Genomic DNA, 23,797 nt, shown 5'->3' with positions numbered 1-23,797 from the left:
CACCCAGGGCTGGAGAGGATGGGACACCTGGGCCCACCTGGCTGCTGGAGATTCGGTCTCAGTTTTATTTCTCTGTGGAACCCACTGCTTCTGGAGGGAGATTGTTAATAAAAGACCCAGGAAACCCCTGTCCAGCCTGACTCCTTCTCCTTTTATTTTTGTCAATGATTTTACCTCAAAATACCTGAATGAGATGCTATGTCTTTCTCATACAACTTTCCTGTTTAGTAAATTACTCTTGGTGTGTGCATGGTTTTTGTTTTTTGTTTTTTGTTTTTAAGAGAGAGTCTTGCTGTGTTGCCCAGGCTGGAGTGCAGTGGCATGATCTCAGTTCACTGCAACTTCCACCTTCTGGGTTCAAGCAATTCTGCCTCAGCCTCCTGAGTAGCTGGGATTGCAGGGGCCCGCCACCACGCCTGACTAATTTTTGTATTTTTAGTAGAGAGAGAGTTTCACCATGTTGGCCAGGCTAGTCTCAAACTCCTGACCTCAGGTGATCTACCTGCCTCGGCCTCCCAAAGTGCAGGGATTACAGGTGTGAGCCACCCTGCCTGGCTAACCTCATCTTCCTTTGACTAGTTGCAGAAAGAGTGTGAAATGCTGCCAGGCTTGGTGGCTCATGCCTGTAATCCCAGCACTTTGGGAGGCAGAGTCAGATGGATCACGAGGTCAAGAGTTCAAGACCAGCCTGGCCAACATAGTGAAACCTCGTTTAAAAAAAAAAAAAAAAAAATTAGCTGGGCGTGGTGGCTAGCGACTGTAATCCCAGCTACTTGGGAGGCTGAGGCAGGAGAATCGCTTGAACCCAGGAGGCAGAGGTTACAGTGAGCCAAGATTGCGCCATTGCACTCTAGCCTGGCGAGAGAGCAAGACTCCGACTCAAAAAAAAAAAAAAAAAATTAGGTGTGGTGGCACACGTCTGTAATCCCAGCTACGCTGGAGGCTGAGGAAGGAAAATTGCTTGAACCCGGGAGGCAGAGGTTGCAGTGACCTGAGATCACGCCACTGCACTCCAGCCTGGGCGACAGAGTGAGACTCCATCTCAAAAAAAAAAAAAAAAGAGAGAGAGAGAGAGTGAAATGCTTGAGGAGTGCCACAGGTTCTGGGTTTACTGCTTTCTTTGTGGTTTCATTTATTTACCCTGTTCCTCTTGCTCCTATATTTCCTGAAAAGCATGAGTTACCAGCACCGGCTGTAGATTAGAATCACCTGGAAGCTTTAACAAACTACCTAATCCTGAACCACAGATCCTGTTCTAATTTAATTGAACTGGGCTGTGACTTGAGCTTGGGGATGATCCAAGTGGTTTTTAAGATATAATCACGGGCTGGGCGCAGTGGCTCACACCTGTAATCCCAGCACTTTGGGAGGCTGGGGCGGGAAGATCACTTGAGGTCAGGAGTTCAAGACCAGCCTGACCTACATGGCAAAACCCCATCTCTACTAAAAATACAAAAATTAGCTGAGTGTGGTGGTGTGTGCCTGTAGTCCCAGCTGCTCAGGAGGCTGAGGCAGGAGAATCACTTGAACCTGGGAGGTTGCAGTGAGCTGGACTCGTGCCACTGCACTCTAGCCTGGCGCTCTCAAAACAAAAAACAAAAGAAAACCAAACCCCGGGCTTCGTGGCTGATGCCTGTAATCCCAGCACTTTGGGAGTCTGAGGCTGGTGGATCACTTGAGGTAAGGAGTTTGAGACCAGCCTGGCCAACATGGTGAAACCTCGTCTCTACTAAAAATATAACAAATAGCCAGGCGTGGTGGCACATGCCTGTAATCCTAGCTACTCGGGAGGCTGAGGCAGGAGAATCGCTTGAACACGGGGCTGGAGGTTGTGGTAAGCCGAGATCGACAAGGGTAAAACTGTGAAACTGTTTCAAAAAAAAACAACAAAAAACTCTTCAAACCTACTCTCATTTAGGATTTTTTTTTTTTTTTTTTTTTTTGAGACCGAGTTTCACTCTTGTCACCCAGTCTGGAGAGCAATGGCACGATCTTGGCTCACTGCAACCTTTGCCCCCAACATTCAAGCAATTCTCCTGCCTCAGCCTCCAGAGTAGCTGGGATTACAGGCATGTGCCAACATGTCCAGCTAATTTTTATATTTTTAGTAGAGACAGGGTTTTGCCATGTTGGCCAGGTTAGTCTCAAACTTCTGACCTCAAATGATCCGCCCGCCTCAGCCTCCCAAAGTGCTGGCGTGACAGTGAGCCACCACATCTGGCCAATCCCAGCACTTTGGGAGGCCAAGGTGGGAGGATGGCTGGAAGCCGGGAGTTCATGACCAACCTGGGCAACATAGCAAGATCCCATCTCTCAATCACTCAATCAATCAGCCGGGCATGGTGGCGCATGCCTGTAGTCCCAGTAACTCAGGAGGCTGAAGTGAGAGGATCCTTTGAGCCCAGGAGTTCCAGGCTGCAGTGAGCCATGACTGTATCACTGTACTCCAGCCAGGGCAACACAGCAAGAACCTGTCTCCAAAAAAAAGAAAAGAGAATGCTCAGGAGGGAGGTTGCAGAACAAAATCACGGGAGGGGGCGGTGAGAAAGTGAGATTTGCACAGCAGCCCAAAAGAGGAAGTTAGGTGAGGGGAGCATTGCTGCATTAGTCTGTTTTTCTACTGCTAGAAAGAACTGCCTGAGACTGGGCAATTTATAAAGGAAAGAGGTTTGGCCAGGCACAGTGGCTCACGCCTGTAATCCAGCATTTTGGGAGCCTGAGGTGGGCATATCACGGGGTCAGGAGTTCAAGACCAGCCTAGTCAACATGGTGAAACCCCATGTCTACTAAAAATACAAAAACTAGCCAGGCGTGGTGGCGTGTGCCTGTAATCCCAGCTACTCAGGAGGCTGAGGCAGGAGAATCACTCAAACCTGGGAGGTGGAGGTTGCAGTGAGCCAAGATCTTGCCACTGCACTCGGGCCTGGGTGACAGAGCATGACTCTAAAAAAAGAAAAAAAGGAAAGAGGTGGTTTAATTGACTCACAGTTCAGCATAGCCGGGGAGGCCTCAGAAAACTTACAATTATGACGGAAGGCAAAGGGGAAGCAAGACAGCTCCTTCACAGGGTGGCAGGAAGACGAAGAGCCGCGAGAAGGCGGAAGAACCCCTCATAAAACCATCAGATCTCGTGAGAACTCACTTGCTATCAGGAGAGCAGCACGGGGGAATGGCCGCCACCATTCAATGACCTCCACCTGGTCTCTCCCTTGACACGTGGGGATCATGGAGATTATAATTCAAGATGAGATTTGGATGGAGACACAAAACCTCACCTTATCAATCGTGACTACTGGGGTCAGGGCCATCCAGGCAGAGGCAGAGGGAAGAACTTGTGCAAGCCTTGGGGGAGGAAACTGGTATGTTCAGATAGCAGCAAATAGGCCAGCGTGGCTGGAAGAGAGCAGGTGTGGGAGGCAAGTGGGGACACGATGGGTCAGATCATGCAGGGTCATGGGGGCCACAGGAAGGACTTCGGCATTTACTCCAAGTAAGGTGGGAGCCATTGAAGGTTCTAGGCGGAGGAGAGAGGTACTCTGACTCAGGCGTTCACAGGTGCCCTCTTGCTGCTGTGGGGAGAACTGACCTTTTTACTAGACGTAGTTGAGGGAAACAGTGTCCTCCCTACTTCCCATATAGCAGAGCTTTCCAAGGTCAACGTGATGGGCATGGGACCTAGTGAGAGGCAGCTCCAGGCCCGGTGCATTTCCGCTATGTCTTTTTTTTTTTTTTTTTTTTTGAGACGGAGTTTCGCTCTTGCTGCCCAGGCTGGAGTGCAATGGCACGATCTCGGCTCACTGCAACCTCCGCCTCCTGGGTTCAGGCAATTCTCCTGCCTCAGCCTCCTGAGTAGCTGGGACTACAGGCGCGCACCACCATGCCCAGCTAATTTTTGTATTTTTAGTAGAGACGGGGTTTCACCTTGTTGACCAGGATGGTCTTGATCTCTTGACCTCGTGATCCACCCGCCTCGGCCTCCCAAAGTGCTGGGATTACAGGCGTGAGCCACCGCGCCCGGCTCCACTATGTCTTGAACAGCCCTTGACTGATATCTGCTTAGTTGCAAATCAACCCCCAGTCCCAGAAATGCATTTCACTAACGGAAATAAAAGCACGACTGCATTTGGGCATGACGAATTTAATGTTTTCTTGTGGAGAAAAGAGCACATCTTCCCAAAGTGGACATCAAGGAGTTGCTACACAGAAGAACCACATCCAGGACAGAAATGACCAGCCCGAGCTTGCGCAGTAGTGTATTTCAGAATTGTCAGGGAGGAGCCAGTAGGGGAATTATCGCTTTAACACTGAGACCACATTTTACCTTTTACTTGTTTTTTCTAAATGGAGTAGGAGAGAAAGATGCTAGAACGTGATCTTGGGAGGAATTTCCCCCAGTCCTCCCAAAAAAAAAGGAAAAAAACAGAACGCCAAATCGCTGTGGTCATGGCAATTTCCCACCAAATCTGCCCATGGAAACACAAGCTGCTAAAAGTGAGTGTTAAGAAGGAAGGCACTGGTAGGTGGACGGTCCTGACTTCAATCCCTGGAGCTGGAGAGGGATTTTCCCACGGCCTTTGGTTTAATGTGTCTGTAAAGTCAACAAACCTCCATTCCCCAGAGGTAATCTGCAAAAGCATCAATTTCACCTAGAGACCATCTCCAATTAAACCTCACTCCCAAAGTCATTCAGTGTAACATTTGCCTTATTTTTAAAAGAAACAAATGTTCCCATATGACTCCCAGTCTTTGTGAGAATCCACTTGAAGTGGAACTCTTGAAAAAATCTTATGTAAACAGAAAGCTGAGGCCAGGTCAGGAGCAAGATGCAGCCCAAACTGTTTCTTATCAGGCAGGAGATGATAGGTCAGCTCTGCCCTATTCAAGACAATCTGATCCACTTTTTTTTTTTTTTTTTGACAGCAGTTTAGACAATTGGCCAACAAAACCAGCCTGGCCAACATGGTGAAACCCTATCTCCAATAAAAATACAAAAATTAGCCGGGCGTGGCGGCAGGTGCCTGTAGTCCCAGATACTCAGGAGATGGAGACAGAAGAATTGCTTGAACCCAGGAGGTGGAGGATGCAGTGAGCCGAGATCACGCCACAGCACTCCTGCCTGGGCGACAGAGCAAGACTCCATCTCAAAAAAAAAAAAAAAAAAAGAACAAAAAAACGTCAACAGTCCATATTGCATCTTAAAAAGTCTTTTTAAAGCTGCTTTAGTGTGACTTTAGTGTTAAAGCAACCAAAAATTTTTGTCTCCCGCCCACATTCTCAGATACCCTCACTTTGTGTGTTTATAGGATTTGTCCGTTTCACCTCAGTCATCTAATTTGTTGGTATAAAAAGATACCCTCTGCTGGGTGTGATGGCTCACACCTCTAACCGAGCACTTTGGAAGGCCGAGGCAAGTGGACCACTTGAAGTCAGGAGTCTGAAACCAGCCTCGCCAACGTGGTGAAACACATTCTTTACTAAAAATACAAAATTTAGCTAGGTGTGCTGGCACGTGCCTGTAATTCCAGCTACTCAGGAGGCTGAGGCAGGAGAATCGCTTGAATCCTGGAGGTGGAGGTTGCAGTGAGCTGAGATCGTGCCATTGCACTCCAGCCTGGGCAACAAGAGTGAAACTCCGTCTCAAAAACCAAAAAACGAAAAACAAGATACCGTCACTCCAGAGTTCTAAGGGTCACCTCTGGTATGAAGTAACCGGGGCTCCCTAGAAATAAATCTAAACTGGAACCAGGCTTTCCCCCTTACACATGCCCCAGGGAAGAGGCTGAGCTCATGAAAGCGGCAGAAAGTCATTTTGGCTAAGAGACACAGCCTCTGAAACGAAGTCCGGGAGGTGGGAACGTAAAACCTCCGCTCAGCCATCCTCACAGTGCTGGTCCTATTAAGGGGTGTTGGTTAGTGTTTGCGAGCAAAAAAAAAAGGTGCTGTGCCAAGAGACTTTGGAATTTGATGGGCAGAAAGTGTCTCTGAAGTGGAGGTCAAGACGTGAATCTTCACACTGCACACATAACCTCTGAGCAGAAGCCCCCGCAGGTGGGGACTCCAGGACTCCAGCTTCATGGACTCCCTGGCACTGATCACAGCCCATGGCCCCTATTCACATAATGGCCTGCCACTCCCAGGCTGTCTCGAAAGTACAAGCAGTGACAGCAGGTTACTCAACCCTACCTCCTCACCCCTTCCGCCCAACGCCCAGCATCCCCTAGGTGACCCCTAGTTTGAGGCTGCAGTGAGGTATGGTTGCACCACTGCACTCCAGCCTGGGTGACCGAGCGAGACCGTCTCAAAAAAAAAAGAACTGACTCCTCCATTAGCAAAAATTGTCACATCCCCCAGCCCTGCCGATGACAAGGATTGGGAAATGGTCATCGGGTCTCAAAGGGCCCCCCTCAAGTGGGAGAAGGCCAGATGCTTGTATCAGAAGGTCGCCGACAACTGCCTGCTGTGGCTGGGTACGTTGCTTCATTTCCTCTTCTAGCCGGATGAGTGATTGGACAAGAACTTGCTTAAACACAAACCAGCCAAACAGGGCCTGGGCGGGAAGGCCCAGGCTGCTGGCTCTGAGGTTAATTAACTTATGGCAGAAAGCCCAGAGCGGGAGTGCTAGGGGTTGGGTGAGTCTCTGCCCCATCTAATGTGGTCCATAGTTCCAGAATTCAATTCAGGATCAGCGATGCAGTGAACACAGCAAAACAGTGGCAGGGTTGTGGGTGACGTGGATCTTGGGGGAAGCTTGGAAGGCACTTCTGGGGTCCCTGAAGCCGGGGATGGGGGGTTGAGGGGATCTGCCTCCCTGTCCCTTCTACAATGGGGAAAGGCTGCTTTAATGCTGCTTTTCCAAGTAGAGGGTATGCAGGGGTCAAAATCACCATCCCGCCGTGGAGTCCAGAAAGTTTGTGGGGCAGGCTCAGAGACCAGCCTGCAGGACCTGAGAAAGAGGCGCTGCCTTCCCTCGATGGACTCCAAGAACCCACACTGTGCAAGGAAGAAGATGAATCATCCTCCACCAGCTTGGGAATATCAGTCTGCCCAACCCAGAACAGACCTGGAAAATGGTTCTAGGCCAGAAGGCACCATGGATGCCCCTCCGTTGGATGGGGTGGGACGTGTCGCCCCCGGCCACCCTCCTTAACGCACCCCGAAAAGCAGCAAGCTCAAGCATGCCAATGTCCCCGGGCCCCTGCCCGCCATGCCAGGCTGAGTCCCCACGGTCTGCCGCCTCTCACTGGGGCTGCCTGAGCAACCTGGCAGCCACGGTGACGCAGTGAAGGAGCGAGCCATGCAGGAGTCGGGGGGCAGTTGACAGGAGGGAAGGGATTGCCCTGAGCTTGAGAATAACCACTGTGGCTCATGCCTCGATCACAGTCCCTGCCAAGGCAGGAGTGGGGTGGGTGGGGGGTTGGGGCCATCTCTAGCAGCTGCAGCTGCTGGGCTGGGGTGCGGGAGCATCCCCCAGGGCCGGCCCTTTCCCGTTGCTGCCTGAGGTGGAGCTGGGTTCCAGGGACTCGTTCATCTTCTCACAGATGACATCCACCAGGCGCTCGAAGACCTGCTTCACATTGACGTTCTCCTTGGCGCTGGCTTCAAAGAATTCGAAACCTGGATGAAAGTTAAGGTGGGGACACTTGTGAGACTCCCGAGGGGCAGAGTCTCACTGTGGCATCACAGAAACCTGGGTTCTAAGCCTCATTCTACCCTTTATCCTGCTGTGGGATCTTGGCCGAGTGCCTTTGCCACTCTAAGTCTCAGTTTGCTCCTCTGTAAAATGGGAACAATGATCCTACCAATGATAAAAATCTGTGACAAGCCAGGTACAGGGGCTTATGCCTGTAATCCTATCACTAAGGGAAGCTAAGGCGGGAGGATCACTTGAGGCCAGGAGTTCAAGACCAGCCTGGGCAACATAGCAAGGCTGTGTTTCTACAATAAATTGTTTAAAAAATTAGATGGGCAGCCAGGCGCGGTGGCTCATGCGTATAACCCCAGCTCTTTAGGAGGCCGAGGAGGGCAGATCATATGAGGTTAGTAGTTTAAGACCAGCCTGACCAATGTGGTGAAACCCTGTCTTTACTCAAAATACAAAAAATTAGCTGGGCATGGTGGCACACGTCTGTAATCCCAGCTACTTGGGAGGCTGAGGCAGGAGAAGTGCTTGAATCTGGGAGGTAGAGGTTGCAGTGAGCTGAGATCACGCCACTACACTTCAGCCTGGGTGACAGAATGAGACTCTGTTTCAAAAAAAAAAAAAAATTAGATGGGTGTGGTGGCATTCACATGCAGTCTCAGCTACTTGTGAGGTTGAGGCAGAAGAATCGCTTGAGCCCAGGAGGTCAAGGCTGCAGTGAGCCACGGCTGTACCACGAAACTCCAGCCTGAGCGGTGGAGCAAGACCCTGTCTCAAAAAACAAAACCAAACCAAGCCCTGCGGCTGCAGCCACGGCCTGAACAATCCTAAGAATCTCTTTGGCACAAGGTAGCGGCTGCAACAATCTAGGTAGGAGGAACATGAAGAGTTCTGCTGCCCAGCGGCCATGGCAGTTCTCACAGGTGGCCACAGCTCAGTTTCCACCCAATTTCTGCTCCACAGAAAGGCACGGTCAGGAGACCCATCAAGTCACATTTTTCACTGCTTTTTTTAAGAGCAACTGTTGATCTCTCGCCGGGGGTGGTGGCTCACGCCTGTAATCCCAGCACTTTGGGAGGACGAGGCAGGTGGATCATGAAGTCGAGAGATGGAAACCATCCTGGCCAACACGGTGAAACCCCGTCTCTACTAAAAATACAAAAATTAGCTGGGTGTGGTGGCACGTGCCTGTAGTCCCAGCTACTTGGGAGGCTGAGGCAGAAGAATGGCTTGAACCCAGGAGACGAGCCGAGATCACGCCACTGCACTCCAGCCTGGCGACAGAGCGAGACTCCATCTCAAAAAAGAAAAAAAAAAGAGAAATGGTCTCTATTGCCCAGGCCGGAGTGTAGTGGTGTGAACACAGCTCATTGCAGCCTCAGCCTCCTGGGCTCCAGTGATCCTCCCGCCTTGGCCTCTGAGTAGCTGAGGCTGTAGGTGTGCCCCACCATGCCCAGCTAATTTTTAACATTTTTATTTTGCAGAGGTGGGGGTCTCGCTCACTATGTTGCGCAGGCTGATCTTGAGCCACCACACTGGGCTTTTTGCATCCTTTTTTTTTGAGATGGAGTTTTGCTCTGTTGCCCAGGCTGAGTGCAGTGGTGTGATCTCAGCTCGCTGCAACCTCCACCTTCTGGGTTCAAGAGATTTTCCTGCCTCAGCCTCCCAAGTAGCTGGGACTACAGGCATGTGCCACCATGCCTGGCTAATTGTTTTGTTTTTGTTTTTTTGTATTTTTAGTAGAGACAGGGTTTCACTGTGTTAGCCAGGATGGTCTCAGTCTCCTGACTTTGCAATCTGCCTGACTTGGCCTCCCAAAGTGCAGGGATTACAGGCATGAGCCACTGTGCCCAGCCCCTGCATCCTTTTAAGGTTGCCTGAGGGTCTGCCTGAGACGAGCTGTCCCTGAATCTTCATGCAGCCCCACCTGCCACATCACCAAGGTAAGCCAGAAATTCAGACAAACACCTGCCACATTACACGTGACCCAGGGTAAGTGGGCCTGTCTTTCCTGTGCGTCATGCTGCACTATAAAAATGGAATCATAATGAATTAGGTGTTTAATTATCCATTTATGATCTGTCTCCGCTACTAGAAAGCCAGCTCCAGGCAGGCAGGATTTCTGTCCATGGCTGCACCCCAGTGCCTGACATGGAGAGGTTGCTTAGAAACTGTCTGCTGAGGCCAGGCACGGTGGCTCATGCCTGTAATCCCAGCACTTTGGGAGGCCAAAGTGGGTGGATCACGAGGTCAGGAGTTCAAGACCAGCCTGGCCAACATGGTGAAACCCCATCTCTACTAAAAATACAAAAATTATCCAGGCGTGGTGGTGAGTGCCTGTAATCCCAGCTACTCCAGAAGCTGAGGCAGGAGAATTGCTTGAACCCAGGAGGCAGAGGTTGCAGTGAACCGAGATTATATCATTGCACTCCAGCCTGGGCAACAGAGCGAGGCTCCATCTCAAAAAAAAAAAAAAAGAAAGAAAAAGAAACTGTCTGCTGAATGATTCAATGAATGAATGGATAAATGGATGAATAGTAGAGGCAGGGCATGAACTTAGATCTCCTACTGTGAGCCTAAAGATATCAAAGCCACCCCACTGACTTCCTGGGCAGATTTGGTGGTTTCCCTATCCATATGTGGCCTTGTCTCATACAATCAGTGTTCTTTATTTTTCTTTTTTTTGAGACCAGCTTTCACTGTTGTTGCCCAGGCTGGAGTGCACTGGTGCAATTTCGGCTCACTGCAACCTCTGCCTCCTGGGTTCAAGTGATTCTCCTGCTTCAGCCTCTCAAGTAGCTGGGACTGCGGGAGCACACCACCATGCCAGGCTAATTTTTGTATTTTCAGTAGAGACGGGGTTTTACCATTTTTGCCAGGCTGGTATTGAACTCCTGACCTCTTATGATCCGCCTGCCTCAGCCTCCCAAAGTGCCGGGATTACAGGTGTGAGCCACGGCGCTTATTTTTCTGATATTAATCAGGCACAGTGATGTGCGCCTGTATTCTCAACTACTTGGGAGGCCACGGTGGGAGAATCACTTTAACCCAGGAGTTCAAGACCAGCCTGGGTAACATACGGAGGGAGACTCTGTATCTAAAATAAATAAAAATTTTAAAAAGAAAAAGAGAAGATTTTTAAAAAAATATATTATTCACTAGAGAAATTTACTGGCGAAACTAGGAACTACAGAGAAGTATTGAGATGAGACAGCCTGTAATCCCAGTACTTTGGGAGACTGAGGCAGGTGGATCACCTGAGCTCAGGAGTTCGAGACTAGCCTGGCAACATAGCAAGACCCAGTCTATAAAGAAAATATAAAAATTAAGTTAGGCATGGTGGCTCGTGCCTGTAATCCCTTGGGAGGCCAAAGCAAGCGGATCGCATGAGGTGTGGAGTTCAAGACCAACCTGGCTAACATAGTGAAACCCCATCTCTACTAAAAATATAAAAATTAGCTAGGCATGGTGGTGCACACCTGTGATCCCAGCTACTTCAGAGGCTGAAGCAGGAGGATCACTTGAACCTGGGAGGCAGAGGTTGCAGTGAGCAGAGACTGCGCTACTGCACTCCAGCCTGGGTGACAGAAGGAGATTCTGTCTCAAAAAAATAAAAGTATCTGGTGCGGTGGCTCACATCTGTAATCCTAGCACTTTGGGAGGCCAAGGTGGGCTAATCACAAGGTCGGGAGTTCAAGACCAGCCTGACCAACATGGTGAAACCCCGTCTTTAAAAAAAAAAAAAGAAAAAAACAAAGAAAAGTACAGAGATCGAGATAAAAGTCATTTGTAGTCTTATCACGTGGAAACAATTACTATTGGTGTTTTGCTATTTAGCTTTCTAGTCTTTATTCATCTTTTTTTTTTTTTTCTGAGACGGAGTCTCACTTTGTCGCCAGGCTAGAGTGCAGTGGTTCGATCTCAGTTCACTGCAGCCTCCACCCCTGGATCCTGGATTCAAGCGATTCTCCTGCCTCCGTCTTCCGAGAAGCTGGGACCACAGGCGTGTGCCACCACCACACCCAGCTAATTTTCGGATGATCTCGATCTCTTGCCCTTATGATCCACCGGCCTCAGCCTCCCAAAGTGCTGGGATTACAGGCATGAGCCACCAAGCTTTTTTTTTCTCACCCTTTTTTTTCTTTTTGAGATTGAGCCTCCCTCTGTTGCCCAGGCTGGAGTGCAGTGGCACGATCATAACTTACTGCAGCCTCGATTCTTAGGCTCAAGTGATCCTCCCACCTCAGTCTCCCAGGTAGCTGGGACTATAGGGGTGTGTCACCACACACAGCCAACTTTTGGTATTTTTTATAGGGGCGAAGTTTCGCCATGTTGCCCACGCTGGTCTCTAACTCCTAGACTCAAGTGATCCTTCTGCCTTGATCTCCCAAAGTACCTGGATTACAGGCAAGAGCCACCATGCCCAGCCTGTAGTCTTTTTCTATATAAATATGTCGCTGGTGGGGTTAGGTTTGTAGGGGATGTGTGTGCGCACATGTATGTGTGTCTGGCTTTTTTTTTTCTACAAAATTGGGATCAGGTCAGGCGTGGTGGCTCATGCCTATAATCCTAGCACTTTAGGAGGCCAAGGCAGGCGGATCACCTGAGATTGCAAGTTTGAGACCAGCTTGACCAACATGGTGAAACCCCATCTCTACTGAAAATAAAAAATTAGCCAGGCATGGTGGCATATGCCTGTAATCCCAGCTATTCCCAGCTGAACAGAATTGCTTGAACCTGGGAGGTAGAGGTTGCAGTGAGCCGAGATTGCACCACAGCATTCCAGCCTGGGTGACAAGACCAAAACTCCATCTCAAAAAAAAAAAAAAATGGAATCACTTCTGTCTCCTGCTTTGTACTCCAATCTTCTTTTTGTGTGTATGTGATATGTGATACAGGCTCACTCCATCACCCAGGCTGGAGTGCAGTGGCGCAATCTCAGCTCATTGCAACCTCTGTCTGCCGGGTTCAAATGACTCTCATACCTCAGCTTTCCAAATAGCTGGGATTACAGGCACGTGCCACCACGCCCAGCTAATCTTTGTATTTTTGGTAGAGACAGGGTTTCACTGTCGGCCAGACTGGTCTCAAACTCCTGAGGTCAAGTGATCTGCCCACCTCAGCCTCCCAAAGTGCTGGGATCACAGGCGTGAGCCGCTGCGCCCAGACTGTACTATTATGTTTTAAACATATCAACAGAAAGTGAGAATCTCACCTTACCCCAAGATCCCAGATATGATCTGCGAGCAGGTATGGGAAACATCTACAAGTGTTCCAGCCCGTGGCAGGCATACCAGAGCCCTGCCCTCTACAACAAAGACCCAGTTTCTCCAACAAAGCAATGGCAAGAATAAAAGGGGAAAGGGATGGTTATAGCTCAGAGGTCAGCAAACCTCCTCTGTCAAGGGCCAGATCATAAATATTTTAGGCTTTCTGGGTCATACGGTCTCTGTCTCAATTACTCAGTTCTGCACTTGAAGCACAAAAGCAACCACAGACCATGCATCAATAAATAGGCATCAGCTGGGAGCGGGCGTGAGCTCACTCCTGTGATCCCAGCACTTTGGGAGGCCAAGGTGGGAGGATTGCTTAAGACCAAGAATTCAAGATCAGCCCAGGAACATGGCAAGACCTATCTCTTAAAAACATTTTTTTTGAGACGGAATCTCACTCTGTTGCCCAGTGCAATGTCACGATCTCAGCTCACTGCAACCTCTGTCTCCAGGGCTCAAACCATTCTCCTGCCTCAGCCTCCTGACTAGCTGGGATTACAGGCATTCCCCACCACTCCTGGCTAATATTTTTTGTATTTTTAGTAGAGGCGGGTTTTACCATGTTGGCCAGGGTGATGTTGATCTTCTGAAATGATCCACCCGCCTCGGCCTCCCAAAGTGCTGGGATTATAGGCATGAGCCACCATGCCTGGCCAATTTTTTTTTTTTTTTTTTGAGATGGAGTTCCTCTCTGTTGCCCAGGCTAGAGTGCATGATGAAATCTTGGCTCACTGCAACCTCCGACTCCCAGGTTTAAGCAATTTTCTTGCCTCAGCCTCCTGAGTAGCTGGGATTACAGGTGACCACCACAACGCCTGCCTAATATTTTTGTATTTTTAGTAGAGAGAGGTTTTTCCATGTTGGCCAGGCTGGTCTCCAACTCCTGAACTCAGGTGATCCACCCACCTCGGCCTCGCAAAGTGCTGGGATTACAGGTGTGAGCCATCACGCCCAGCCAATTTTGTTTTTTTAATTAGGCAAGTGTGTGGAGTACACCTGTAGTCCCAACTACTGGGGAGGCTGAGGTGGGAGGGTTGCTTGAACCCAGGAGTTGGAGGCTGCATTGAGCTATAATTGTACCACTGCAGTCCAGCCTGAGCACCAGAGAGACCTTGTCTCAAAAACATAAACAATAACTTAAAAAAGTAAATGGTATGGCTGTGTCTCAGAAAAACTTCATTTATAGATACAAATTTGAATTTCATATAAGTTTCACATGTCATAAGATATATATTTTTTTCAACCACTTAAAAATGTAAAAACCGGGCCGGGTGTGGTGGCTCATACCTGTAATCCCAGCACTTTGGGAGGCCCAGGTCAGGAGTTTGAGATCAGCCTGGCCAACATGTTGAAACCCATATCTACTAAAGATACAAGAAATTAGCCAGGCGTGGTGGCAGATGCCTGCAATCCCAGCTACTCAGGAGGCTGAGGCAGGAGAATCACTTGAACCTGGGAGGCAGAGGTTGCAGTGAGCCGAGATCCAGTCATTGCATTCCAGCCTGGGTGACACAGCTAGCTCTGTCTCAAAAAAAAAAAGCAAAAACCAACCAGGTGCAGTGGCTGATGCCTGTAATCCCAACACTTTGGGAGGCTGAGGTGGGCCAATTGCTTGAGCCCAGGAGTTCACGAGCCGCCAGTGCCAACATAGCCAGACCTTGTCTCTACAAAAAAATTAAAAATTAGCTGGTGTGCTGGCTTATAGTAGTAGTCGCAGCTACTTGGGAGGCTGAGGCAACAGGATCGCTTGAACCCAGGAGTCCAAGGCTGCAGGGAGCCTTGAACTTATTCTGTAGAGTTGGGGTCTCACTATGTTGCCCAGGCTGGTCTCCAACTCCCAGGCTCAAGCAATCCTCCCTCCTCAGACTCCCAAAGTGGTGGGATCATACCACTGTACTCCAGCCTGGGTGAGAGAGTGAAGCTCTGTCTCTATTATTTCAACAACAATAACAACAAAACAGCTGGAGTAACACAGCGAAGTGATTATAGACAAAGGGCTGATGTCAAGGGTTTGTTTCTCAATGCTCTAGGAAAAAAAGGAAAAATATTTTGAAGGAATAGATGATTCCAGATTGATTAAATGTTGAGATTTAATTAAACTGAATAAGGCTTTACGGAAGTGTATTATATGTTCCTTTCTACTTGTGAATGTATTTGAACATTTTTTTTTTTTTCAGATGGAGTCTCGCTCTGTAGCCCAGGCTGGAGTGCAGTGGCTCAATCTCAGCTCACTGCAACCTCCACCTCCCAGGTCCCGGTTCAAGCAATTCTCCTACCTCAGCCTCCCAAGTAGTTGAGATTACGGGCACGAGCCACCACACCCAGCTAATTTTTGCATTTTTTAGTAGAGACGGGTTTCACCAAGTTGGCCAGTCTGGTCTTGAACTCCTGACCTTGTGATCCACCCGCCTCAGCCTCCCAAAGTGCTGGGATTACAGGCATGAGCCACCATGCCTGACCTGTTTTTTTTTTTTTTTGGAGACAGAGTTTCGCTCTTGTTGCCCAGGCTAGAGTACAATGGCGCAATCTCGGCTCACCGCAACCTCCACCTCCCAGGTTCAAGTGATTCTCCTGCCACAGCCTCTCAAGTAGCTGGGATTACAGGCATCTGCCACCATGCCCAGCTAAGTTTTTTGTATTTTTAGTAGAGACAGAGTTTTGCCATGTTGGCCAAGCTGGTCTCGACTCCTGAAGTCAGGTGATCCACCTGCCTCAGACTCCCAAAGTGTTGGGATTACAGGTGTGAGCCACCACACCTGGCCACAATTAAAGTTTTATTGGTGGGTGTGGGGGTTAAAAAAATAAATAAATAAAATAAAATAAAGTTTTATTGGCAAACAGTCACACCCATTCATTTATGCACCGTCTGTGGCTGCTCTCAAGCAGAGTTGAGTAGTTGCCACAGAGAGCATATGGCCAGAAATATTTACTATTTGGCCCTTTAAGAAAAGGTTTGCTGACCTCTGGACTAAAGGAAGCAGTCGTATCCACTATTTTGCTGTTTGGTTTTTCTGCTTAGCCAGAGACATTACCATATCAAAACATAAAGAATGACCAGGTATGGTGGCTCGTGCCTATAATCCCAACTTTGGGAGGCCAAGGTGAGTGGATCACCTGTCAGGAGTTCGAGACCAGCCTGGCCAACATGGCAAAACCCGATTTCTACTGAAAATACAAAAATTAGTCAGGCATGATGCGTGCACCTGTAATTCCAGATATTCAAGAGTGAGACTCCATCTCAACAACAACAACAGCCACCATGAGGAACATTCCCTCGGCCAGGTGTGGCGGCTCGCCTCGCAATCCCAGCACTTTGGGAGGCCGAGGAGGGAGGATCACTTGAGGCCATGTGGCGTTCGAGGCCAGGAGGCTGCGCAACATAGTAAGACCCTGTCTCTACAAAATATAAAAATAAAGAACATCCTCGTCCTTTTCCACGGCTGCATAGTATTCCACTATGTGAATATGCTTTATGTCCACTTGGTTCCCCAACTGTGAGACATCTGGGGAGGGATCACAGGTTTCACTTTTACTACCTTTTTTATTTTTATTTTTTTTTGTATTTTTAGTAGAGATGGGGTTTCACCATGTTGGCCAGGCTGGTCTCGAACTCCCGGCCTCAGGTGATCCACCCGCCTCAGCCTCCCAAAGTGCTGGGATTATAGGTGTAAGCCACTGTGCCTGGCTGATTTCACTTTTACTAACACTTCTGCCACGCTATACACACTACATCCCACATGAGTGAGGATATCTATAGGATCAGTTTCCAGAAATGGCTTTGCTGGGTTCCCCGGGCATAGGCAGTGGGGTAGTGGGAGTTCCTGTGCATGGATCCCCTGAAATTAAACAGCAAAGGTGGCGTACACATGAGTATTTTCCTGGGCAGATCCTCAAAGGGTCAGTGACTGGGTTGGACCCTGAATCTGAGGATGGGGATGAGCGTTTGGTTCTGGGAGACCCAGGGCCTGTGGCCCAGGCTGGACACTAACCGAGGTCGTCGGCGAGCCTCCGGCCATCCTCAGCAGGCACAACACGTTCGTCCTCCAGGTCACACTTGTTCCCCACCAGGATGACCTGGGCGTTGTCCCAGGAGTAGGTCTTGATTTGCGTGGCCCTGCAGAGTTGCCAGTCGTGAGCCATGAGCCCGGGGGGGTTAGGGGTCAGACGAGAGGGCAAAGATCAGGGGTCTGTGGTCAGCAAGCACTCACCAGTCCTGCACGGCGGCAAAGGATTCCTGGTTGGCGACATCATACATGAGCAGGAAGCCCATGGCTCCCCGGTAGTAGGCTGTGGTGATGGTACGGTAGCGCTCCTGGCCTGCCGTGTCCTGGACAAACGGCAGTGACAGTTGGCTGGGAACCTGTTTCCCTGTCCACCCCTGTCTGAGAGAGGCACTGCCCTGTGCTCACAGCCCTGTCTTATGGGGGAGACACAGACCTGCTTGTGCAACCTCCGGTCTGATGGAGAATACACAGACCCTGCCCTCATAGCCCCAGTCTGATGGGGGAGGCATGGATTCATTCTCAAGGGACCTCCCCAGTCTGATGGACTTGCCCTTGAGGGGTTCCAAGTCTCAGGGGTCTATAAGTCCCTTTGACCTCATCTCTAAGAACCAACTTCAGCCAGGTGTGGTGGCTCATGCCTGTAATCCCAGCACTTTGGGAGGCTGTGGCGGGCAGATCACAAGGTCAGAATTCGAGACCAGCCTGGCCAATATGGTGAAGTTCCGTCTCTGCTAAAAAAATACAAAAATTAGCCAGGTGTGGTGGTGGGCACCTGTAGTCTCAGCTACTCGGGAGTCTGAGGCAGGGGAATTAGTTGAACCCGGGAGGTTGCAATCAGCCTAGATCATGCCACTGCACTCCAGCCTGGGTGACAGAGTGAGACTTCATCTCCAAAGAAAAACCAACTTAACAACTGCAAGTAAGAACCCCTGGGCCAGACGGTACCATCTTGATAGGACACCTTGGTACTCTTGCTACCATGATTGTTACCAGCAACTGAGTTGGGAGAGGGGGCTGGGTGTAGCTCTGCAGACCAGGCTGGTTCAATGGGGATCCCAGGAGTCCCCTCTAAGATGGTACCCAAAACTCCTTCCCATTGGTCACCAGCACCTGGGAATTTTTTTTTTTTTGAGATGGAGTCTCACTCTGTCACCCAGGCGGGAGTGCAGTGGCATGATCTCTGCTCACTACAACCTCCATCTCCCAGGTTCAAGCGATTCTTCTGCCTCAGCCTCATGAATAGCTGGGACTATAGGTGCATGCCACCATGCCTGGCTAATTTTTATATTTTTAGTAGAGACGGGGCTTCACCACATTGACCAGGCTGGTCTCAAACTCCTGACCTCATGATCCACCCGCCTCAGCCTCCCAAAGTGCTGGGACTACAGGTGTGAGCCACTGTGCCCGGCTCTTTCTTTTTTTTATTTTAATAAATGGGGTCTTGCTCTATCACCCAGGCTGGAGTGCAGTGGTGCAATCATAGCTCACTGCAGCCTCAACTCCTGGGCTCAAGCAATCCTCCCATGTCAGCCTCCTGAGTAGCTGGGACTACAGGCAGGAGCTACCATGCTGGGCTAACTTTTACATTTTTTGTAGAGATGAGATCTCACTGTGTCTCACTATGAGGCTGGTCTGGAACTCCTGGGCTCAAGTGATCCTCCACCTGGGCCTCCCAAGTGTTGGGATTACAGGCGTGAGCCACCATGCGTAGTATCACCAGCAATTCGAACATTTTTTTTAAGACAGAGTCTTGCTCTGTCACTAGGCTGGAGTGCAGTGGTGCGATCTCAGCTCACTACAACCTCCGCCTCCTGTGTTCAAACGATTCTCCTGTCTCAGCCTCCTGAGTAGCTGGGACTATGGCCATGTGCCACCATGCCCAATTAATTTTTGTATTTTTAGTAGAGACACGGGTTTGACCATGTTGGCTAGGCTGGTCTCGACCTCTTGACCTTGTCATCCGCCCACCTTGGCCTCCCAAAGTGCTGGGATTACAGGCATGAGCCACCGCGCCCGGCCTCAAACATGTTTTAGGTTAGTATCGTCTCCCCAGTCAGACCCAGGAATAATACTGTCTCCCTCAGAGTCCCCTCGACCAGGGCAGAGCATATCCCCTCATCCTGATAAATTCGCCTGGTAGATAATTCCCCCCATTCTTCACACCTGTCCTGTGTACATCCCAACTCGGGGCTACGTCTCCTCAGTTGAGAACCCTCCTCACAGCCAGAAGAACTCTCCAGTGAGTCCAGGTGCTGGGGCTCATGCCTGTAATCCCAGTACTTTGGGAGGCCGAGGCAGGTGGATCACCTGAGGTCCAGAGTTCGAGACCAGCCTGGCCAACATGGTGAAACCTCATTTCTACTAAAAATACAAAAATTAGCTGGGTGTGGTGGCTCACGTCTATTATCCCAGCTACTCGGGAGGCTGAGGCAGGAGGTGTACTGGAGGCTACACCGATAATAGCTCCTGTGGATTGCTTGAACCCAGGAGACAGAGGTTGCAGTGAGCCAAGATCCCGCCACTGCAGTCCAGCCTGGGCGACAGAGAGAGACTCCGCCTCCAGAAAAAAAAAAAAAAAAAAGAACCCTCCAATGAACTTCCCTGGATGGACCCCACCCCCAACCCACAGCCAGCCTCCTGGCCTACCCAGATCTGCAGCTTGATCCTCTTGTCATGGCGGTAGACGGTCTTGACCTTGAAGTCGATGCCTACGGTGCTGACGAAGGCAGGCGTGAAGGAGTCGTCCGCGTAGCGGAACAGGAAGGACGTCTTGCCCACGCTGCTGTTGCCGATCAGCAGCAGTTTGAACATATAGTCGAAGTTCTGATCTGCTGCATCCCGTGGGCCTGCTGGGGGGTCTCCAGCTGATGCCATCTTGGCCCGAGCCTCCTAGGACAGGGAGGCCTGAAATCCTCAGAGAGGGGAGACGGGTGTCCTGCAGGGGAATCAAACACCAATAATAGCTCCTGTGGATGCACCAGGGCTGGATTCAAATCTCAGCTCAATCACTTGGAAGCCACATGATGCTGGATGCATCGCTTGCTCCCTCTGGACCGCGGTTTGCTCTTCTGCAAAATGGGATGTCTGTCATAGTCCCTTCCTGAAAGAGTAGTTGGTTGTGAGCCTAAAATGAGTTTCTTTCTTCTTTTTTTTTTTAGAGACAAGGTCTCGCTCTGTTGCCTGAGACTGAAGGGCACTGGCATTATCATAGCTCACTGCAGCCTTGACCTCCTGGGCTCAAGCAATATTCCTGTCTCAGCTTCCCAATTAGCTGGGAATACAGGCATGCCACCACAGCAGGCTAATTAAAATATATATATATATATATATATATATAGTTTCCTATGATCCATGAAATATATATATATATATATAGTTTTGTTTTGTTTTGAGATAGAGTCTTGCTCTGTCACCAGGCTGGAGTGCAGTGGCACGATCTTGGCTCACAGCAGCCTCCGCCTCCCAGATTCAAGCAATTCTCCTGCCTCAGACTCCTGAGTAGCTGGGATTGCAGGTGCCTGCCACCACGCCCAGCTAATTTTTGTATTTTTAGTAGAGATGGGCTTCACCATGTTGGTCAGGCTGGTCTCGAATTCCTGACCTTGTGATCCACCCACCTCGGCCTCCCAAAGTGCTGGGATTACAGGTGTGACCCACCACACTCAGCTTAAAAAATATTTTTTGTAGAGATGGGGTCTCACTATGTTGCCCACGCTGGTTTCAAACTCCTCTGCTCAAGCAATCCTTGGGCCGCAGCCTTCCAATGTGCTGGTATTACAGGCACGAGCCACCACACCCGATCTAAAATGCGTTTCTTTATTCATTCAACAAATGCTTACTTTGTGCCAGGTCCTGTTCTCCGTGGAGATGCAGCTGTGACAAGAAAAAGTCCACCCTCGGGCGGTCATGTTCCTTCCAGTGGGAAGATATTAACACACATAACGGTCATTAGACAGTGCCTGGTATACAGCTGGGGCACCAAAAATGTGACTGCTGTTTAATCTTCACACTCTATGGCATAATTGAGTCTTTACTGGGCTGGAGGGTGGGGAGACCCTTCCTGTCTGGAGACCCAGAGGCCTGGCAAAGGGTTCAAGTTCAGGGCCAAGGGTAAGGGGCTCTGGTCGCTGCAGAACTACACTCTGGAGAAGGCGCAGGTGTGGACTTCGCCCCAGCGTGTGCAGCTGGTGTGGCCCAGGTGTAAGCTGGGGTGGAGTGGGGTGGGGGGAGGACCTGCCAACTGGATAAGCTGGATAGAGCCCCTGATTAAGGCTTAGGTGTTGACTTTGGCAGGTGTCAGCCACTGGGGCACCTGCCCTCCCCCAACTCATGCCAAATATAACCCCTCCTCTCAGTTCCAGGGGGAAGGGGTTTTCTATGCACACAGCCCAGGTTTCAAGGCCAGTTCTACCCTCTCAATGGGTACTGCCATTTTCTATTTGTCAAAGGGGCTGGACCTGTCTCCTTCTGCCCAAGGCTGACTCACTCCAGCCCCAGTCCACGGAGGCAGGAATGAGAGTCCTATATCCAGGGAAACCATCCCAGCCCCCTCATTAACAACCCCACCACCACGACCACTACTGCCCACCGCTGGTCTTTCCAGTCAATCTCTCCCAGGCCTGGGCTGCTTGAATCTGCCCACACTCCAACATGCTGCTTCATCCGGGTCCAGGGTGCTCCCTCAACCCTCATAACCTCTCCCAGGCATCAGTTTCCCCAGTTGTCTATGGCGGCTGCGGGAACCCCATAGAGAGGCTGGGCAGAGGATGAGAAAACCCAGGCAAAGCTATTTCTCAACAGCCTTTGGGGCTTTTTTCCACTTTAAACGAGGACCTAATCGGCCCCACCCCGTGTTCCAGGAGAACGAGTTTGAGGAAGGCAAGAGGCAGGAAACCTTTTCCCACGCAGGGCAGGGCCTCAAGCCTGGGGCCCCCACCTCCCCCAGCCTCAGCTCCCCTGTGTCAGTCGGTCCCGCCTCATTCTAACCGTCTGCCGACCCTCCCTCAAGCCTAGCCCCGGGGAGCTCGCCTCTCTCCCCCTTCATTAGATTTGGGGCGCCCCAGCCAGTGCAGGTGGCTCGGGAACTTCCCCCATCACCATATGGTCCCAACGCCTGTCCCCAGCTGGGCTCTCTGCCCCGCCCGCGCCCCATCAGCGCTTCCCAAGTGCCCAGCTGGGTGGGGGCGAGGGCAGAGGCGTTCCCCGCAGCCCCGCCTTTGTTCTCCAGGCCCCCCGCCCTTCCCCCCAAACCCCTGTACCCCACAGACCTGCTCGAATGCAGAGGGGCGGGGCGGGCTGCGCTCCTTCCCAGGGGTCGCCTCGCGTATGGGGCGCCGCCCGCAGGAGATCAGCCGGTGAACTCGCTGCGGCCTGGCGTTGGCCGAGACCCCCGCCCCGCAGCCGCAGAAGCCCGCAGCCTGCAGCCACCCGGATCCCGTGCGGGCTCCGCCCAGGAGGCAGAGGAGGGGCAGTTCCCGGAGCGGGGGATGGGGGAGGACCGAGCGGGGCCGAGTCTTGGGCGGGGCTTGCAGAAAGCGGGTGGGCGGGGCTGGAAGCTGCACCGAGCGTCTAGAGCCCGCCCTGGCCAAGCAACATCTCCTATTTCCCAACGGCGTGTGGAGAGCTCCTTCTATGCCCACGGCTGTTAAAAGTATGGAGTCTGGGACCTAGTTCGAGTCCCTGTTCCACCACTTTGTAATCTTGTGACTTTGGAGGCGTTACTTGACCTCTTTGAAGAGCGTTAGTTTCCCCGTCCGTCAAATAGCTCATAGCAAGAGTACCCAACCTCACAGAGTTGTGGGAGGATTATGATCTGAGTTAGTGTTTGTCAAGTGCAATGCAGGCCCTAAAGTAGGCTAGGCCAGGCGCAGTGGCCTGTAACATCAGCAGTTTGGAAGGACGAGGCAGGAGAATCACTTGAGGCCAGGAGTTTGTGACTAGCCTAGGCATCATAAGGAGACCTCATTTCTACTAAAAATAACAAAAATTAGCTAGGTGTGGTGGTGTGTGACTGTAACCCCAGCTACTTGGGAGGCTGAGATGGGAGGATTCCTTGAGCTGAAGAGATTGAGGCTGCAGTGAGCCTTAATTAAGCCACAGCACTCCAGCCTTGGCAACAGAGCAAGACCCTGTTTCAAATAAATAAATAAAAATAAATGAGAGCCGGGCTCAGTGGTTTATGCCTGCAATCCCAGCACTTTGGGAGGCCGAGACGGGTGGACCACTTGAGTTCAAGAGTTCAAGACCACCCTAGCCAACATAGAAAAACACCAACTCTACAAAATAAAAAATACAAAATTAGCCGGACATGGTGGTGCGTGCCTGTAATCCCAGCTACTTAGGAGGCTAAGGCAGGGGAATTGCTTGAGCCCGGGAGGTGGAGGTTAAAGTGAGCTGAGATCGTGCCACTGCACTCCAGCCTGGACGACAGAGCGAGACTCTGTCTCAAAAAAAATTAATAATTAAAAAGTAGGCCTGGCGCGGTGGCTCAAGCCTGTAATCCCAGCACTTTGGGAGGCCGAGGCAGGTGGATCACGAGGTCAAGAGATCGAGACCATCCTGGTCAACATGGTGAAACCCCGTCTCTACTAAAAATACAAAAACTTAGCTGGGCATGGTGGCGCGTGCCTGTAATCCCAGCTCTACTCAGGAGGCTGAGGCAGGAGAATTGCCTGAACCCAGGAGGCGGAGGTTGCAGTGAGCCGAGATTGCGCCATTGCACTCCAGCCTGGGTAACAAGAGCGAAATTGCGTCTCAAAAAAAAAAAAAAGATAAAACAAATAATACATGACATATCAGTGGTTAACAACATGTCTGGTATACAGCATGTGCTCAATAAATGGGCATCACTATAGGAGAGGCTTACAGGCTACAATGCCTGA

At 50.6% G+C, this 23,797-nt stretch overlaps 1 protein-coding gene across 2 annotated transcripts; it reads right to left on the bottom strand.

Annotated features, from left to right (window-relative positions):
* Window positions 1-4,122: 4,122 nt before the first annotated feature.
* On the bottom strand, window positions 4,123-22,372 carry RAB3D (RAB3D, member RAS oncogene family). Of its 2 annotated transcripts, none has more exons than XM_064381845.1 (5): window positions 22,184-22,372; window positions 19,563-19,851; window positions 17,121-17,239; window positions 16,902-17,026; window positions 4,123-7,614 (listed from the first exon to the last, which is right to left on the bottom strand). In XM_064381845.1, exons 2-5 carry the CDS (start codon window positions 19,788-19,790, stop codon window positions 7,427-7,429), a joined length of 660 nt encoding a protein of 219 aa, XP_064237915.1. In that variant the 5' UTR covers window positions 19,791-19,851; window positions 22,184-22,372; the 3' UTR covers window positions 4,123-7,426. The 2 variants fall into 2 exon arrangements, with proteins under 2 accessions (XP_064237915.1, XP_064237916.1); XM_064381846.1 differs by lacking the exon at window positions 22,184-22,372 and adding an exon at window positions 20,756-21,839.
* Window positions 22,373-23,797: the final 1,425 nt, after the last annotated feature.

The sequence above is a fragment of the Aotus nancymaae genome, unplaced genomic scaffold (genome assembly GCF_030222135.1).
Source record: "Aotus nancymaae isolate 86718 unplaced genomic scaffold, 86718_ANA_hifiasm-v0.15.2.pri h1tg000028l, whole genome shotgun sequence".
Lineage (NCBI taxonomy): Eukaryota > Metazoa > Chordata > Mammalia > Primates > Aotidae > Aotus > Aotus nancymaae.
Note: the sequence above shows the minus strand (reverse complement) of the source record. Positions and strands in the feature narration are given on the sequence as shown.

Excerpts from the sequence above, each read along its gene's own strand:
- RAB3D (XM_064381845.1), bottom strand. The coding sequence starts at position 19,790 with ATGGCATCAGCTGGAGACCCCCCAGCAGGCCCACGGGATGCAGCAGAT. Across the intron at positions 17,240-19,562 it reads GGATCAAGCTGCAGATCTGG|GACACGGCAGGCCAGGAGCG; the intron begins GTAGGCCAGGAG and ends CCGTTTGTCCAG. Across the intron at positions 17,027-17,120 it reads TTTGCCGCCGTGCAGGACTG|GGCCACGCAAATCAAGACCT; the intron begins GTGAGTGCTTGC and ends GCAACTCTGCAG.